The sequence below is a fragment of the Benincasa hispida genome, chromosome 4, assembly GCF_027475165.1.
Source record: "Benincasa hispida cultivar pf3 chromosome 4, pf3_genome.v1.1, whole genome shotgun sequence".
NCBI classification, from domain to species: Eukaryota; Viridiplantae; Streptophyta; class Magnoliopsida; order Cucurbitales; family Cucurbitaceae; genus Benincasa; species Benincasa hispida.
The window spans coordinates 46,237,615-46,257,280 of record NC_143481.1 but is presented as its reverse complement, the minus strand read 5'-3'; the positions used below and the strand labels follow the sequence as shown (position 1 = coordinate 46,257,280).

At 32.0% G+C, this 19,666-nt stretch overlaps 1 protein-coding gene across 1 annotated transcript; it reads left to right on the top strand.

Annotated features, from left to right (window-relative positions):
* The first annotated feature begins 437 nt into the window (after positions 1-437).
* On the top strand, positions 438-4,761 carry LOC120076471 (wall-associated receptor kinase 2-like). Its single transcript, XM_039030312.2, has 3 exons — positions 438-1,417; positions 2,331-2,498; positions 3,398-4,761. The coding sequence occupies exons 1-3, from the start codon at positions 541-543 to the stop codon at positions 4,576-4,578; spliced, it is 2,226 nt and encodes a 741-aa protein (XP_038886240.1). The 5' UTR covers positions 438-540; the 3' UTR covers positions 4,579-4,761.
* Positions 4,762-19,666: the final 14,905 nt, after the last annotated feature.

Below are 19,666 nucleotides of genomic sequence, written 5' to 3'. Positions count from 1 at the left end.
AAAAATTCGTATGTTTTCCAATAATCGCTAGATGTAAATTCGAAATACTTTTCTGTTTTTCAATTATTGGTAGGACTCTATCACTTATAAATTATATCACTCATAATAGTATATCAAGTCTATCATTGATAGACTTTACTATATTTGTAATTTTTTAAAAATGATGTTATATACTCGATTATTAGTCCTAAATCAATTGTACTTATCTTTAAAAAAAGAAAGAAAAAACAAAGATGAGTATGTTTTCCAATAATTTCGAAATACTTTTCTATTTACCATCCACGATCAAACTGTTGAAAATTGTGTGTCACGTTAAATCGGCTGCCAACAAATAATTTCTCTCAGGTGAGACATTCCTCCCTCACGGACATTTGTTCTGTCTGTGGAAAAAAAAATATAAATAATTAAAGCTGCAAAGTAAATTGTCTTTTATATCCACCAACCAATCAATCAATCAAACGCTTATTAAGGGGTGTGGATTATAGATAATGAAGCACACACATGGTAATCTTCATTGAAATTAGATTAGATTAATCAGACATGGAACATCCAGAGGAGAAACTTTTATTTCTGTTCATGCTGATCATGTTTCCCTCAGTAGCTTTAGCAACAGCAGCAGCAGCATCGCAGGATTGCGAGCGACAGTGTGGGAACTTAGAAATTCCATATCCATTTGGAATGAAAAAAGGGTGTTATCTGAATGAAAATTTCTTGGTTACCTGCAACAAAACTCATTATCATCCTCCAAAAGCCTTTCTACGTGGCAGCAACATTGAAGTAACTCACATATCAATCCTCCCCAGCGAGCTTCACATCTTAAACTACGTTGCCCGAGATTGCTACACAAAAGATGGTCGTCCCGATATTAGCAGAGCCAGACCCTTTCTTGTGGTGGACATGTTCTCAATTTCCAACACCAAGAACAAGTTAACCATTGTCGGTTGCGATACTTACGGCTATCTTCACGGCGAAATCCAGGGGGAAATTTACTCAAGTGGGTGCATGGCGTTGTGTGGAAACAGTAGTAGAACTATAAAAGATGGGTCCTGCTCTGGAAGTGGGTGCTGTCAGTTGGAGATTCCTAAAGGCCTAAAAGAAATACAGTTGGATGTTAGAAGCTTCAACAATCATACTCGCGTACACAGCTTGAACCCATGTGGGTACGCTTTTGTAATCCAACAAAACAGATTTACTTTCTCCAAAAATTATATTAAGAACTTTACTGAAAGCAAAGTTCCACTGGTGCTTGATTGGGGCATCAAAAATGATACTTGCCAACCACCCAACCACAAAGACAAATGTCTATGTGGACCAAACAGCCAAAAGAATAGCAGTTTATCACTTGATGGATCTGAATATTATTGTCAGTGTTTGGATGGTTTCCATGGAAATCCTTATCTCTCTCAAGGTTGTCAAGGTATATAACATTCCTATATATAGTTTATTTATCTTTCTAAATACTTGTACTCGTATAGTTTGATTGATATAAATGGTTAGATAATATACTATTAAATTTAGTTAACCCATTAGTTTGAGTTCAGAGCCAATTGATGATTTAGACTTAGTTTGAAATTGTTGTAGTTTTTAAAATAAAAGTTAGTAGCTTTAGATTAAGAAGTAAAAATGTTTGATAATATTTAATTTTAAGCTAGAAAAAAACTATATAATGATGATTTTGATAAATTAATACTAAATTTTGTGTAATTTAATTACACGAACCAAAACAAATTATTATTTCAATTATTTGTTTATATTCATATTTAATTTATAATTTTTTATTATATAATTAATTAAAAATATATAGGACTCTAGTTGCAACTAATTTTATTTATACTAATTTAACTATCTATTATGAGAAATTGAATCAATTAAAATTTGAAATGGACATAAGACGGAACAATAAATTTATGATAAGTAAGAGAAGATACCATATTCTTAGAAAAGCTAAAATCATGTATTGAATAGCTTTCCATGTCAATGTAAATTTAAAGGTGATTGTAGGTAGATTAATAAATAATTTGTTTTACGAAACAAACTAAGGTGTTAACATTTTCGTATAATTGCTTTTTACGATTAGAGAAGCATTCTCAAACGGGACCTTAACATGGTATCGAAATAAAGTAAGTGGCTGATGAAGAGAGATTATGTGTTCATACCCGTGTAGTACTATTTCCTTGCCAATTTATATTAGAAGGCCTTCTACACAATTAGATGATATAATGCAAAATCTAGCTTCACCTTTGGGTGATTTAACAAAAATAATTAAAAATGATCCAAAATGTAATAAATAGGTTAATTTCATATATGGTTTAATTTGGGTGCATTTCCAGACATAGATGAGTGCCAAGATGGAAGTCATGAATGTAAATTCAAACATCAGTGTGTTAACACACCAGGAAACTATACCTGCAATTGTCCCAAGAACTATAAAGGAGATGGCAGACGTGGAGGTGAAGGTTGCACCCAGAACACCACTTTTTTCATCCTTATAATCATTGGTGAGTTCCTATTATTCGAAATACCGAAAAAAAAAAAATGTTATTTGTTTTATAAATATATGTTAGATCATATAATATTAAATTTAATTTTATGCATCTAATACTTCTAAAAAGTCCAACTTCGAGTTTTAGTCCATACAGTGTCAAATTTATTCAGTTTTTAAAATATTTTTAAAATATGTTAAAATATTTTAGTTCATATACTTTCGAGTTTATTCAATTTTATCTTCGATTGTGAAGCTAAATTTAAGATTTACTAAAGATAAAATTAGACATTTGAAAGTAGAAAGCAAAAAAAAAATTTAATGGTCAATAATATTTTTAAATATTCATGAAAGGTCAAAGACAACATGCAACTGAAAGAAAAAGAATATTTTCTGAAATACATAAAAATATTATTAAGGTTCATGTACTTTAGAGTTTGTTGAATTCTAATTTATCGAATGACTAAATTTAAGATTTATTGAAAGTGAACCAACTAAAATTGAATGTTTTAAAATATATTAACTATATTGAAGAAACTCTAAAGCATAGGAATCAAAATAATATTTTAATTATAAGCCATGATTAGGTGTAACTTAAACTAGTTCTAATCCATCCAGCCATTTTTTTTACACGAAGTTTAAAATAATTCATTTTTTTTTTAATAAAATGTATGTTTAAAACAAAGTTTAATTCCTATTGGCAACTGCACCGTACAACCCGACAATATCCAAGTTTTTTTTTCCTTTAATTACCCCAAAGTTGAGAGGTATTTTGTTAGTAATTTAGTGTATAGCATAACAGGAAAGTTTGTTACCCTGCTTTTAATCTTTGAATGTTATCATACTTTTGATAACAATATAAGTATGAAAAAGAAACATAATAATAATGTTGTATATTGTTGAACTAAATTGCAGGAATTGTTGTGGGTCTTTTAGTTTTAGGGATTAGCAGCATGTGGTTATACTTGGCTTACAAAAAGTGGAGGTTTATCCAACAAAAAGCGAAGTTTTTTAATAAAAATGGAGGCTTGGTTCTTCAAGAACATATTTCTCAATGGCAATCATCCAGTGACATGCTTAGAATTTTCACTCGTGAAGAGTTAGAGAAAGCTACAAACAACTTCGACGAAAGCGTGGTGGTCGGCAAAGGTGGGTACGGTACAGTTTACAAAGGAGTCTTAATGGACGGTTCGATAATCGCAATCAAGAAATCAAAATTGGTAGACCAATCTCAAACTAAACAATTCATTAACGAAGTCATTATTTTGTCCCAAATCAACCATCGAAACGTTGTTAAACTCCTAGGTTGTTGTTTGGAGACACGTGTTCCATTGTTAGTGTACGAGTTCATCACCAATGGCACACTCTTCGAGCACATCCATCGTAAAAACAACCATTCTTTCCTTTCATGGAAAACTCGCTTGAAGATAGCTTCTCAAACAGCAGGAGTCCTCTCCTACCTACATTCATCAGCTTCTACTCCCATCATCCATAGAGATATCAAGTCCACTAATATACTTTTAGACCATAATTATACTGCCAAAGTCTCGGATTTTGGAGCTTCAAAGTTGGTTCCGTTGGATCAGACTCAAATATCCACTATGGTACAAGGGACTCTTGGATATTTGGATCCAGAATATTTGTTGACAAGTGAGTTGACAGAGAAAAGCGACGTGTATAGCTTTGGGATCGTGCTTCTAGAGCTTATAACTGGGAAGAAGGCCGTGACTTTTACAGGGCCAGAACTCGAGAGAAATCTAGCCATGTACGTCCTATGTGCGATAAAAGAAGATCGTGTCGAGGAAATTGTGGAGAATGAAATAATGGAGACAGAAGAAGGGGTGTTTTGGCAAATAAAAGAAGTGACAAAGCTAGCAAAAGAGTGTCTGAGAGTAAAAGGGGAGGAGCGGCCCACCATGAAGGAGGTAGCTATGGAGTTGGACAGGCTGCGAGTGATGCAGGTTGAGCATTTGAATTTGTCTGATGAAGCTTCGGACTCGACCTCGATTAATGTTGGCTGTGACAATATGAATAATAATGCTATGGACCATAGCATAAAGGCTCAGATTTTATCACGAATCCCTCTTGGAAGATGACCGTGTGCAGCCTCAAATGAAGATTGTTGATCAAAGTTGGTAACCATAATCAATCAAATAATATTTGTTTGCACCTTAGTGTATTTGAAAATTATTGCTATTTGAATTATTGATATGTGGACCTTTTAATACAGAGGACAAATATTTATGCAAATAAAGTTTATTCAAATCTACTTCATATTATATTTTGAATAAATATTAGACAGGCAATTATTGAAATATATATTCTAATGCACAGTCGAATAATACAATGTGTCATATCAATCGTTACTACGTCTCACATCATTTAATTAAAAACAAGATATTTTGTGTCAGTTTTGTTTTTTTATCCATAATCGTTAAGGATCACACGTTAGAAAAATAAAAACATCATTATTTTTCAAAATAAATTGCTTTAGGAATGAATTTCATATTTGAAATGGATTTGATTATTTTTTAATCTATCTCTATGGTATATATAAAAGGCACAATAGAAAGAAACTTTTTGTGTCAATTATGCCCCTTCATAACCATTTTCATTATTTTTTGGTGGTAATTTTTTCATTTTAATACAAATGTAATAGTAATTAAATTGTTATTTTAAATTGCACCCCTGTTTATTTGAGTTGTTTTATTAATAAAATGTTTTCTAGTTATTAACTATAATTAAATGTAATTGAATACAAGGAACGTAGAATATGAAAAGTCTTTATCCATTTATTTCTAAAAGAAACCATTTAGAATTTTGAAAGATTTTTTTTTTAAATATAGCAAAATGATACATTCTATCAGTGATAGACACTAATAGACATTTATCACTATCTATTAGTATCTATCAATAATAAATGATAGTATTCTAACAGTGTCTATCAGTGATAGATGATAGTAGTCTATCACTATTTATCAAAGCCTATCACTAATAGATTGTGATATTTTGTTATATTTGTAATTATTTTGATTTTCTCTATTTGAAAGAGCCCCTATATAATAGAGTTTCAAAAGTTTTGGGATTTTAATGGTTTTGCAATATCACTTTTTTCTTCCAAAAAAAAAAAATATATATATATCTTCTCTGGGTTTGTTTTTCTCACCTAACTCATTTTCTCACAGTTTTTATTATTATTATTATTATTATTATTTGGTGTGCTAGAGAATAATAGACAAGCACCATTTTTTCTATTAAAACAACATTTTAGTTTATTTTTCTTCCTCTCTCAACTCCATTCCCTAACCAACTTCTTTTTGTAGGATTGATAGACAAATTGAAGGGATTATTAAAGATTTTCGTCATACTACTACAAATTTGACCTTTCTTAATGCACAACAATTTTGTTATCTTGATGGTCATGACAAAAGACCGTTAAGAAAATCTTAATTTAGAACTTTAAAATTAATATTAATAGTTTTAAAACGTTAATAAATATTTATATTTAATTTAACGTGCATGCACGTCGAGAAAACTACCTTTCTTGACACAAAAATATATAAGTAATGTCAAAAATACGTTTCTTTATACGAAAAATATTAAACTCTGAACCCTTTTTTGATGGACTATAATCATCAAGGACGATGCATAATTTGACGAACAATGACCATCAACGATTCTTCTTATTGTCCATCAATGACCCCCCCCTCCCCCCATCTCCTTTTCTTTTATTTTCCCTCTCTCCTCCCCGATCCTTCTTATTGCATTATTTCTGGGTAAGGTTGGTCCACGTGAACCCCCACTCATCGTACTGTCCTAATGAAAATTCATCTCTTCCAGCCTTAGGTTGTATTTTGCAAACTAGAATTTGATCTAGTTGTTTTCTCCCTGACGTGCTCGATAATTTATGAAAGGTTTATCTTTAACTTGGTTTTCGCATTGAATGATTTTATGGTATTTTCTTGCGTTGCAGTTGGATCAGAGCTTAAGGTGTCAAGGTATCCAAAATGGAGACTGATAAGGATGCTATGAACAAAACCCAACTGGGGGAAGCCCCAGAAAGAAATATTAGTCACAGCGTTGGGAGTATTGAGTGCCAAAGTTGATGAAAGTACGCAAGTACAGGTCAAGTTATAGTAATTAAAACGGCATAAGAGGTGGAGTGTTAAATCCCCTTTCATGACACCAAATATCATCCTCAGAGATCAAATTAACAATCTTTGTATATTTGTAAGAATTGTGTCAATTTTAGATAAAGAATCAAAATAGAGTTTGACTTAGTAAAATTTTAAAATAATAAATGATACAACAAAAGGTTTTGAAAATCCAAGAATTAATGTTTTCTAGGATGTTGAATCTATTAATTACTTCATTAAGTCTAATTTAGCTAATTTACGGAATCATATGTAAACATTATGCTTAACTCTTAGAAACTTAAATCAAGGTTACTTTCTATAAAAAATAATCTATTCTCATGCAACTTAAATGATAATTAATTTATTGATATCAAATTAAGAAGCAAGACATTAAGCATCATTAACAATCTTCACTATTGACCTAAATATTTTCATGAGAGATTAATAATAATTTAATGATATAGATCTGGCTAAACACTCAATCTATCTATTCAAACATTTAACCTAACATTCATTGAAGGCCAATCAATAAGATTTAAAAATAATATCATTGAAAAGTATAGAGTTTAACAATCATCCCTGAAAAGAGTTAAAACTTAGCCTAAATTCATAATTAACATCATCAACACTCTAACTAAAGAGTTTAGTAGCTCTCAACCACATATTTGCATACATAATTTAATTTCAAGCTCTAGTAGTAAAGAAAAAAAAGGGAAGTGAAGAGAAACTACTATCAAAGTCTCCTTCTTCTTAAATCGTCCAAGAACACCTTCTTCTTCTTATCGGGAACTCAAACGGCCTCCAAAAAATTTCTCACACTCTTTACTCTCTTTTGCAACAAAAACATAATTTAAAGCTCCGGGACTCGTGATTGAGGCTGCTGAAAATTCATAGAATTTATAGCGGAAAAGTTTCAAAATTGAAAAATCTGTCAAAAAAAAGAAAGATGGCGCCTCGACGCTCTAGGAAAGCGTCATAGCGCCATCCAATTAAGGCCTCTTTGTGCACAGATATCTATCGAAGCACAGTGCTGTGCTACGATACAGCATAGTGGCACTCCTATATAGCACTACGACACTGGCTTATTTTGGGCAATCTCTGTTTTTTTTTTTCATTTTTCTTGCAAATTTTGCTCGGTTTGGTTCTTTTGGCTCCCAATGCTCATTTTCTTGATGATTCACTGAAAATCACTACAAAATATATTAAATCCAATAAAAATATCCCTAATACGAAGTAAATAAAGCAATTTTCGAATGGTTGTCACTAGACAATCCATTGAAGATTGAAAAACAGATATATATTGTGATTCTCCTAAAAATGTATTTGGTTATTTATATTAACTGCAACCTAAACAATTTAACCAAGGCTCCTTCTCTCATCCAAAATTTCTCTTTTTATTGATGAAAAACAGAAAAAGGATTACCAGATTTTTGGGGTTAATTGGATAAGAAGGGCTGTTTTTTTAAAAAAAAATTGGGGAAAAGGGTTGTTTCAAAATTATTTAGAGCAATGGGGTCTTTTTTTTTTTTTTTTTTTTTCCTCTAAGTGCATTTCACCTTTTTATTTATTTATTTAATTTCCTTTTTTTCATTTTTTCCCGTTAACTTCCGTTAGACCGTTACCATTTCTTTTTTCTTTTTTTTCTTTTTCTTGTTTTAAAAAAATATCTTTTTATTAACCCTTTTTGTTTACCACTTTTCCTTTTCCTTTAAACTATTTTTTCGTTCTACTTAGATTGTGGAAGATTGTTTTTCTATCAGAAAAATATATTATTGGTCTCTAAATTTTGAATCCAATTGCTTTTTATCCATATATTTCAAAATATTACATTTTTAGTTATTCAATTTTGAATAAGTTTGGTCAGTAACTAAATTTCTTAATGTTACAAATTTACCCTTCAAATTTGAATTTTGTTTCAATTGGATCTCTTGGTTTCAATTTAGTATTTAGGTTTCAAAATTAGTTTCACTATTTTTTTTTATATTATAGGTTATAATTAATATATCAACCATAGTTTAAAATATCAATGTTGATGAAAATATAGAAGTCTTAATTTTACGAAAATATTGATAAAAATATCGATGTCGTTAGATACTTCTTGAAAAGTTCTAAATTTAGATCTATTTATATTTCTAATGTGACAATATAATTATATCTATAGTAAACAAAAACCCCAATAACATGTTTTCATTTTATTTTAAACAGCAATGATATCACAAAAATAATGTATATTTAGTGGATTAAGTATCTATATAATTTTATTTTAATAAAATAATAGTTAAAATATAATTTAAATATTAAGATAATAACCCTTTTAGTGATATTTATTAAAGGGGTTCGAGTGTTTTTATTTATAAAATATGGTATATTAATTACACTTTGTTTATTTAAATGATACATTAAGTCTTTTATACTACACTTTAACATGATTGATATTTTAGTATTTAAATTATAATTTAGCTATTAATTTTTTTTAGTTCAGCTACTTTTAGAATTGGAGAATTTAAAATTTGATTTTCTAATCTATAGCATATGCTTTAAATAAAAAAAATATACATATATTTTTAAGCATAAAAAATTTAATATTTTCAAACTTGTATTTTGTATTTAAACTAAAATTTAACTACTACTAAAATATGATTTAGGTTATTATAACATTAAATAAGAATGATGAATTAATTATATATTTTTTTCTTAAAAATTATAGGATTATTAATATTTAAGATTAAAATTTTGAAAAATAAAAGAAACAAAAAAAATGTAATGTGAGATTTGATCGCACGTAGAGTTTGTGATGTTTAACCCACACATTAAAATATAAATATCAAACCAAATCATTAAGTCTTCACCTACCATCCAACTTGCATTAATTTTTTTATGATGACACAAATTCTATTAATGTGTTTGAAATCTACTCATTTTTCCTAATTAACTTCAAAAACCATCTTATTCCATCAATTAACCCAAATTTCTTGTTTAAAGTGTTTTGAAGAAATGTAGTTACAACTTACAAAGGCTCCTAGTAATGGAAATTGTAATACTAATTCACTACAACAAGTAAAAGAAGACACTGCAACAAAAGTGGATTTCTATGACACAAGAGTGAAGCCAAATTGGGTCTGGGGGAAAAAATGTGATAATTGAAAAAAAAAAAAAAACGTGTTTTTAGCGGGAAAAAACGCAATGAAATGTCATAAATTTAGGACACCTATTAATTATCATTAAATATATTTAATTATTTATTAACATTTTATATTGTAACAAATAAATGATTCTTATCCCTTCCCTCATTCATGCGCAAGAACCCTGGATCTCCTCTGCTATCCAGCTCTTGAAACCATCGATCAAATAAAAGAAAGTGTTCAAATACAGAAAAATGAAACAAAATATTTATAAAAATAGTAAAATATTATAGTCTATCAGTGATAATGATAAACACTAAGATATTGATAGACTATTATCATCTATTACTGATAGATACTGATAAATTGTGATATTTTGCTATAATTTAAAATATTTTCAACACTTTGACATTTAAAACAATTCCCCTACACTACAACAATTTTTGGCTGCAATGTCGGTTGAAAATAGTGGTCTTGGATATATAATGTTGGTTAAAAATATGGATCTTTAATGTCGGTTTTAAACCGACATTGAAGATGGCCTACAACGTCGGTTTAAAACCGATATTAAAGGCCTCTCATTTTTTTTAACTTTATTAAAAATTCATTTCCCTCTTCTCTCAGCAAACTCGATCCTTTCACTTCACTCACTACAAGAAAATTGAGCTATTTCGACAATCATTTATCGGAGGCGATAAAAAACCTTTGAGAAAGTTATACATTTATTGAAGGTATTGGAAAAACTTTTGAAAAATATGTACTTTTTATTGAAGGTTAATAAAAACCTTTGAAAAAGATATATATTTATTGGAGGTTTTGAAAAAACCTTTGAGAAATAAGTAGATTTTATCGAAGGGTAATAAAAACCTTTGAGAAAGACATACATTTATCGGAGGCTTTGATAAGTCCTTTGAAAAATATGCACCTTTTATTGAAGGTTAGTAAAAACCTTTGAGAAAGATATACATTTATTGAAGGTATTGGAAAAACCTTTGAGAAATATATGCTTTTTATGGAAGGTTAATAAAAACCTTTGAAAAAGATATATATTTATTGGTGGTTTTGAAAAAACCTTTGAGAAATATGTAGTTTTTATATCAAATGGTAATAAAAACCTTTGAGAAAGACATACATTTATCGGAGGCTTTGATAAGTCCTTTGAAAAATATGCACTTTTTATTGAAGGTTAATAAAAACCTATGAGAAAGATATATATTTATTGAAGGTAGTGGAAAAACCTTTGAGAAATATATGCTTTTTTATTGAAGGTTAATAGAAACCTTTGAAAGAGATATATATTTATTGGAGGTTTTGAAAAAACCATTGAGAAATATGTAGTTTTTATCGAAGGGTAATAAAAACCTTTGAGAAAGACATACATTTATCGGAGTCTTTGATAAGTCCTTTGAAAAATATGTACCTTTTATTGAAGGTTAATAAATACCTTTGAGAAAGGTTAGGATCATGAAGTTGCGTTAGACAATCGTGAAGATGCGCGTGATGTTAAACGATAAGGAGTGATGTGCTAGACGATAGGCAAAGTACTGCACGATCAGTGAAAGCACTAGACGATAAGCGTAGAAGCTAGACGATAGTGCTAGACGATAGCCATGCTGCGCTAAACGATGAGCAGATGCGCTACACGATAGGCGAAATACTAAGCGATGGGCGTTGGGCGATAGACGCAGGCGCTAGGCGATGGCGTTAAGCAATAGGCGGATGCGTTAGACGATCGTGAAAATGTGCACGACGTTAAACGATGAGGAGTGACGTGCTAGACGATCGGGCTATATGATAGGAATTTTTCAGGGAGGAAGTAATGAGATATTGTTCTCCCTTTTTTCTGAATGGAAGTAAAATCTGAATGAATGCTTTCTCCTATAATCCTTTCTTTTCACAATCTTTTGTCTGAACTCTCATTCTTCTTTGCAAACGGCTTAATGATAACCGATTAAATGGACTAATCTCGAGAGCTTACTGGAGTTACAAGTCTTAAACTTGTGTAAGTCTTTGTATAATTTCACCGTTGTGTATTAGTTCATTTAGGTGATATACATCCTTGGTTGAAGTTTTGTGCCATATCATATGATTGGTTTATGATGGATTATGTCCCATTTGTTTCAAGGATGTCTCAAATAATGACTTGTGTGGAACAATACCAACCAGTGGACCATTGAGCACATACCTTTAAACAAGTAGATTTCTGAATTTTTTAAACTAAAAACATAATGAAAAATCATGATGAATACTAATATTATTTAAACTACTTTTAAATAAATTATTTAGTTTTCTTTTATTGTCATTCTCTCCCTTTATTATTTGAATTGTAAATTAGTTTAAAGTAATAATTTGATGTTGTTAGATGTAATAAAAATACTTCTTGAATCTCCATCTTCCCCATTTAAGGTAAAAATACTTCTTGAATCTCAAACAAAGACACGTGTTTATTTGTTGTAAACATTTGAATTTATATGTGTTAGTTTTGAATATAATATGTGAATTTGTATTTGTAGTTGGAACTTAAGTCATATGCTTCTCAAGCGATTGATTGTACACTTGACAGGAACGAGGATGAGAATTTCATACGAGTATTTGGACCGGAGGAACACGGGCGTGTTCATGGCTATGGAGTAGGTGTTACTCCTTCTGAGGTTTTTGGATCATCGTCTACTATACGTGATCTTGAGCGTCGTCTTAATGAGTCCGAAGAACGACTTCAAGAATCTGAAGGACAAAGAAAAGAATCTAAACAACAAAGAGAGGTTGAGGTAGAAGTACTTAGGCATCAAATAAGCGAATTAGAAAATCGTTTTGAGGATAGATTTCAAAAAATGATGGCAGAGATGCGTAAACAATTTGTTTCTAGTTGATCAATTGTAGTTTGATGTTATATAATTTTGATAGCCTTTTAGTGTACTTTTATGACATATAAGTTTACTTCCATCCATGTCATTGTCTATTTTTTTGTATTCTATTCTTATACTTTGTAATTCAGGGTACTACATGTAGATGAATTAGTAAAACAACCTTCTGAGATTTGTCAATAAATGTGCTAAAAGGTTTTGTAAGAGAATTTTCGAAGGATATATAATTTTGATAAATAAGTTTTAATGAAAGGTTTTAAGAATTCTGAAAATAACATGATATGCCTTTAAAAATAATAAAAACCTTCGAAAAATACTACTTGATAATAGATAATTATCGATAAATAAATTGACAATTATCGAAGATATATAACTGTCACACCCCGCACCAGATTACCCTTCTAACCTGGATGGAATGATGACTGCAGCCGTTACCAACCCTTTTGCTGGCACTTACTGCCTATCTTACCTGTTAAATATTGCTCAGAACCCTGAATACATGCAAATTAACTTAGAACTTAACACCTTTACATTACAGGATTTCGCAGCATTATTCATACATGAATATTACAACTTAGTGAGCCCCATCTATAATACTAGTCACTAGTCAGACACATATATACTAACTAATACCGATCTTCAATTACGCTTCCTTTAACCTGTTTATTTGAATGGCAGAGCAGTAGCAAAAAAGTCTTCTAGGAACTGACCGCTACCTGGAAAGGAAAATATTTGAAAACGTGAGCTAGAAGCCCAGTGAGTGACTTAATAAAACATAAAACTCATGCTTAAACTGAAAGCTTGAAAACATAATACTGGAACTTAAAATATACTAAGCAAATGTGTATATAAAACCTTTTGAACCATTGTATCTGCAACCTGAATCTTAGTTGATAATGAACATTCACTGCTCTAATTATATATATATACATATACATACACACACACACACACACACACACACACACACACATACATATATATATAACGTATGTTATCGTATCCATATCATGTATTCGTATCTGTGTCTGTGCTTCTTAGGCTGCTACACTTTTTGTTATCCAAAAGAGAGAAAAATGTTTCCCATAAATGGAATAATCTCTAAATTAAAATTTGACTGGTTTTATGGTTAATCCATGGAATTTGTTTTTTGAAATAGATTATTCCATTGATTTGATATTTTGTTATTCGTTTGGAATACGATGATACTTTTTAAGTGACAACTCCTATATTTGTGTAAATGATTACTTTTCTAATAATTTTCTTGTAGTTAACTAAGAGGGTTACAAGGAGGGGAAAACAACGGTTAAATTTATCGGAATGGTTTGAAAAAAATTAGAATTTAATCTCTATATTTTATATTTAGAATTTAGTCTCGATAGGTTTGATAAAACAATCATAAATGGTCTATATGGTTAAGAACTATGTATGAAAATTTTACCAAACTATAAGAAATATTTACCAGATTTTATCATATTATGAGGACAAAAGTCTAACTTTTGAAACGGTAGAGACTAAATTCTAGATTTTTCTAAACTATAGAATGAGAAGCTAAAAAAATAATTAATGCACGAGAGAAATAAAAAGGTTCTTAGAGAGTGATAAAAAAATGTTAAAGAGAAAAATAATGTAAATCTAAGCGTTCTCTTGCTTATAGAGAAAATTATAAACATTCTCTTGCAAACGTAAACCTAAATTATACATGTAAAAATCTTCACTAAACTTGTACATAAACATGGCTATACTATATATACGAAAGAAATTAACATATATAACAAAGATGACATGGTCATATAATACAATGAGTAATCTCAATATGTATAACAGAGTAAACGATGTTGAAGAAGTTCGACTCAAATATCTCAGATTTTTAGTTTGTTTATAACTAACTTTTTGTAACAGTCAGCTGGTATATCATTATACATACCACCGATTTCGAATTCAAAAAAGAGAGATTATCAACTTTTCTTAGTTTTCTTGTAAACTAAAATCTGTAAGCAATCTTCAGTTAGTAAAAGATTTTAGATCTTCCCGTGGATGTAGGCATCCTTGCCGAACTACGTAAATCACTGTGTCTCTTTCTTCTTCCCTATCTTTCTTGTTTTCAATCGAGTAATATTTCACTGTAAATCGCGAGGCAATCGTTTACATTACAAATCGCATCGAATATCAAGTTATCGAGTCAATCGTGCATCGAATTATTGCTATCGAGTAGGACCGGGTACTCCATTTTCACCTTCGAGTTGTACCGAGCATCGTTCAAGAACTATCGAGTACGATCGAGTATTAACTCTATTAGCATCGAGTTGCATCAAGGATTTAACAAAGATCAGTCAGACGAAGAAGGGAATTATGATTGAGGATCGAGTAGCAAGGTGTCGAGCGTCGAGTTCCGAGTATCGAGGATTTGGGAGAATTGATTTAAGACATTTCTTCATCTCTTCAATCGTGATCTTGAGTGTTTGGGACTTCTAAAGGGTCTTCAACCCAATAATTATTGGTATCATAACACTTAAAGGTCATCAAGCTCATCTTTCTTGGAGCTTCAAGATTATCAAGAAATCATGACGCGATACTCGTTTGATTCATAAATGGCCATTGCAAGGTATGAGATCGAGAAGTTTGATGGGAATGGTGATTTTGGCCTATGGAATGCCAAAAACATAGCCATTCTTGGACAACAAAGTACACACAAGGCCCTTTTGAACCCATCAACACTACCAACCATCATATCAGCACAAGAAAAAGAAGACATGGAGCTCACAGGATATGAGATTCTGGTTCTGAATCTTAGTGAAAGCAGGAAAAAACTGATCAAGACACAACCTAATTGATCAAGACACAACCTACAAGATGTGGGTCAAGCTAAAAGGTCTATTTGCTACAAAGGATCTCCCCAACAAGATGTATCTGAAGTAATAAATGTAATACCCTAACCCTAATTTAGAAAGCAGGAAAAAAAATAAAATATATAATTAAGAATGAAAAATATATAAATTTAATAGGAAAATCGGGTGGAAATTTAGAATTGGAAAAAAAAGAAATTTGTTAATTATCTAAAAATAATGAATAAGGGGGCAGAATCATGGAGGATTAATTAGAAGTTGGAGAGAGTGAGATTGGAGAAAAAACTGGAGAGAGCGAGATTCTCAGCGAGAAAGTGGGAGAAAGCGAGAGCCACGAGAGTAAACCAGTGAGAAATCTGGAGAGAGCGAGATTTGGACAAAAGCATGGATTATGCATTGAATTTGGCCACGATCTTATAGATGATACATGGAGAACCCTAAAATTGAATACAAACAAAGGTTGATGACGTAAGGGCAAACGTTAGCCAAAATTAGGTGTCTTATTAAGAGAAATTCTTAAACCTAAGTAATTTTAAAGAAGCCATTTGTAGGATGAGTTGTCACACAGAGAAGAGCTAGAAACGGCTATAAATAGGAAGCTTTGGGCTGGAAGTTAAAACTCATTCTCAAACAAAACTCAATAGTAAAAATCATGTTAAAAGGGTGAAGTAATTTTGTTAGTTAAAAGGAGGAAATGCGAGGGAAGTGCTGCCCAAATTTCATTCTGATTTAAGAGGGAAAACTCTACTGATTAAACTATAAGGAATAATAAGGAATAACTAGGATCGTAGTCAAGATAAGTAGTTTATCTCACCCTCTCTTTAAGTGTTTCATGGTAGTGTACCTTTAATATGCTGCATAATTATGTTATTGTTATGTTGTATTACATGTTTAAAATAAGTTTATCGACAAGGGACCCTATGCATTATGTTTGTTCACAAGGATGAAATAAGATTAAATTTTAATTAGATAAAGCTTATGCTTCTAGGGCTAGCAGGGCATGTATGGTTGCACCCCTCTAGACCCAATTCTATGTCAAGTTTATGCTAGGGACTAATAGGGTATGTATCGTTGCACCGCTCTAGTCCAATCTTACGTTTATGCTAATGGTTGATGTTGGATGCGACTCTGGTTCTACTGAATGCATGACCCACTAATCATCAGATGGGTTAGTTTCCACTTAAGTCCTCATCTTTCTACCAGGGCGGAGAAATTTATGTTAAAAGCATAACCGACCATCACATGTTATTATATGTTTTCGGTCCCAATCATATGTTTTCAGGACATGTTGCATGTGATTGTGCATTTGGTCACTATCCTATGTGAGAACTACTTACTGGGTATATTATATACTCATCCTATTTTACAGACTTTGTAGGTAAGGACACAGCGTAGGTGGCAGAACTGGACGTTGGTCAAATGGCCAACCATCAAGCTCACTATCATAGGCATATGAATTTTTGTATCACTACACTAATATTTTATAGATCTTGGTGTTTTGTAAAATAAACTTTTTATATAGTTTTCTACCTAATTAATAAAATCTTAGATATGTTCTTTTGAGATTTTTACCAAAACTCATCTCATGATAGAAAAGTCTATGTATGCATGTCGTAGTGGTCGGACCATAATATTAGATTGCTTCCTTATTATGAAAATAAAATGTGTGTACCAGATGCCACCACAAAGGGCTTCAATACGACGAGGCAGACCTCGAAGTGAATCCACAAGGGATCAAAATCAAGGACATGGACAGACGCCTTACGTGTTACTTACACCAGATGCGTTACAAATGCTAATACAAAATATGAGTAATGGAAACACAACCTCGTCCACCACACCAATAACCAACGATACAAATGACTCGAAGATCATTCGAGAATTCAGGAAGTTCAATCCTTCAACATTTGATGGATCATCTGTGGATCCAATTATAGCAGAAAATTGGATAATAGAAATAGAAACTATTTTTCGCCATATGAACATCCCAGAAGAACAGAAAGTAAATTGTGCCACCTTCATGTTAAGAGGCGATGCAAAATTCTGGTGGGAATCCACACAAAGAACAATCAAAGGTTCAGTCTCATGGCAGCAATTCAATCAGACTTTTTACAACAAGTATTTCCCTTTGACAGTAAGATATCAAAAGGAAGTGAAATTTTTTAATCTTCATCAAGAGAACATGTCGGTGGTAGAGTATGAACGGAAATTTGATCGCTTGTCCCACTTTGTCCCTTGACTAGTGGACACAAAAGAAAAGAAGGTGGAAAGATTTATTTGGGGATTAAGAGAAGGCATTCGAGGCATTGTTACTACTTTCCAACACAAAGATTATGCTCTTGCCCTCGAGTCGGCCTTACCCATGGAAGTAGATCTTGATGCCAAAACCTCAACTTCTAAACGAGGATTCATGCCAAATCAAAAAAGGATCACCCAACAAGGCTTCCAACGTTCACAACAACAAGCAAAAATTTCCTAAAGCACTCAGGGCGTACAGTCACAATAAAAGAGTCAAACATTCACATATCCTAAGTGTAGAAATTGTGGAAAACACCATCAGGGGCAATGTCTTCGGAACTTAGGGGTGTGTTTCAACTGCGGCCAGATGGGTCACTATGCAAAGGCATGCCCAAAGCTCATCAACCAAGTATCCCAGACCACCCAGCCTACTAGTAACAAGGTTACCCAACAACAGAAAGGACAAGTGTTTGCTGTTACACGTCAAGGGGCAGAGGATCAAGATGCAGTAGTTACAGGTACATTACCCATCCTCGGGTATTATGCCTTCACTTTATTTGATTCGGGCTCTAGTCATTCATTCATCTCTAAAACATTTGCAGAACATGCTCAATTAACATCAAAGCCCTTAGGCTACATTCTATCCGTAGCTACTCCTGCCGGAGTATCTATATTGGCCCACTCAGTAGTAGAAAACTGTGAATTGTTAGTATCAGGACATAAACTAGGGGTGACCCTTATCATCCTAGACATAAGTGATTTCAATATAATACTAGGTATGGACTAGTTAGCAGCAAACTATGCAAGCATAGATTGTTATAATAAAGAGGTCATATTCATCTTTCCAACAGGAACCAAGTTTAAGTTTAAGAGTTCTAATACACAATCAGCCCCAAGAATAATTGCAGCCTTAAAAATTAAACATTTGCTCAACCATGGGGCTTGGGCATATTTAGCAAGTGTAGTGGATTTACGAAACCAAAAGGACGAAATTAAGGCCATTCCTGTAATAAGAGAATTTCAAGATGTATTCCCAGAAAAGCTACCAGGTTTACCACCTAGTCAAGAAATAGAATTTTGTATAGATCTAATTCCCGGAGCTGAACCAATATCTAAAGCGCTATATAGAATTGCACCTGCGGAATTAAAAGAACTCAAAATACAATTACAAGAATTGTTAGATAAGGGATTTACACGCCCTAGCGTGTCTCCATGGGGAACACTTGTCTTATTTGTTAAGAAAAAGGATGGATCAATGCGTTTATGTATAGATTATCGGGAGTTGAATAAATTGACAATAAAAAATAAGTACGCACTCCCACACATTGATGACCTATTTGACTAATTACAAGGAGCCTTAGTATTCTCCAAAATAGACTTACGATCTGGATATCATCAACTATGAATCAAGGAGTCTGATATACCCAAAACTGCTTTCCGAATAAGATATGGGCATTATGAATTTGTTGTGTTGCCCTTTGGATTAACAAATTCCCCAGTAGCCTTTATGGACTTGATGAATAGAATTTTGAAGGACTATCTTGATAACTTCGTGATCGTATTTATAGATGATATTTTGGTCTATTCCAAGTCTGAGGCAGAACATGAAAAACATCTTAGGGACGTCCTTTCCATATTAAGAAATGAAAAGTTGTATGCCAGATTCTCCAAGTGTGTGTTTTGGACGCGACAAGTTGCCTACCTAGCGCATATTGTAAAGCAAGAAGGAATCTCAGTGGATCTTGCTAAGATTGAAACAGTTAGCAAGTGGCCTCGCCAAACAACAGTCAGCGAAGTGCAAAGCTTCCTTGGATTAGTAGGATATTATAGACGATTTGTGAAGAATTTCTCAAGTATAACATTACCCTTAACGAACCTCACCAAGAAGAATAATCCTTTTGTTTGGAACCAAGCATGTGAGCAAAGCTTCCAGGAACTAAAAGAAAGGTTGATCACAACCCCTATTCTCACTATACCT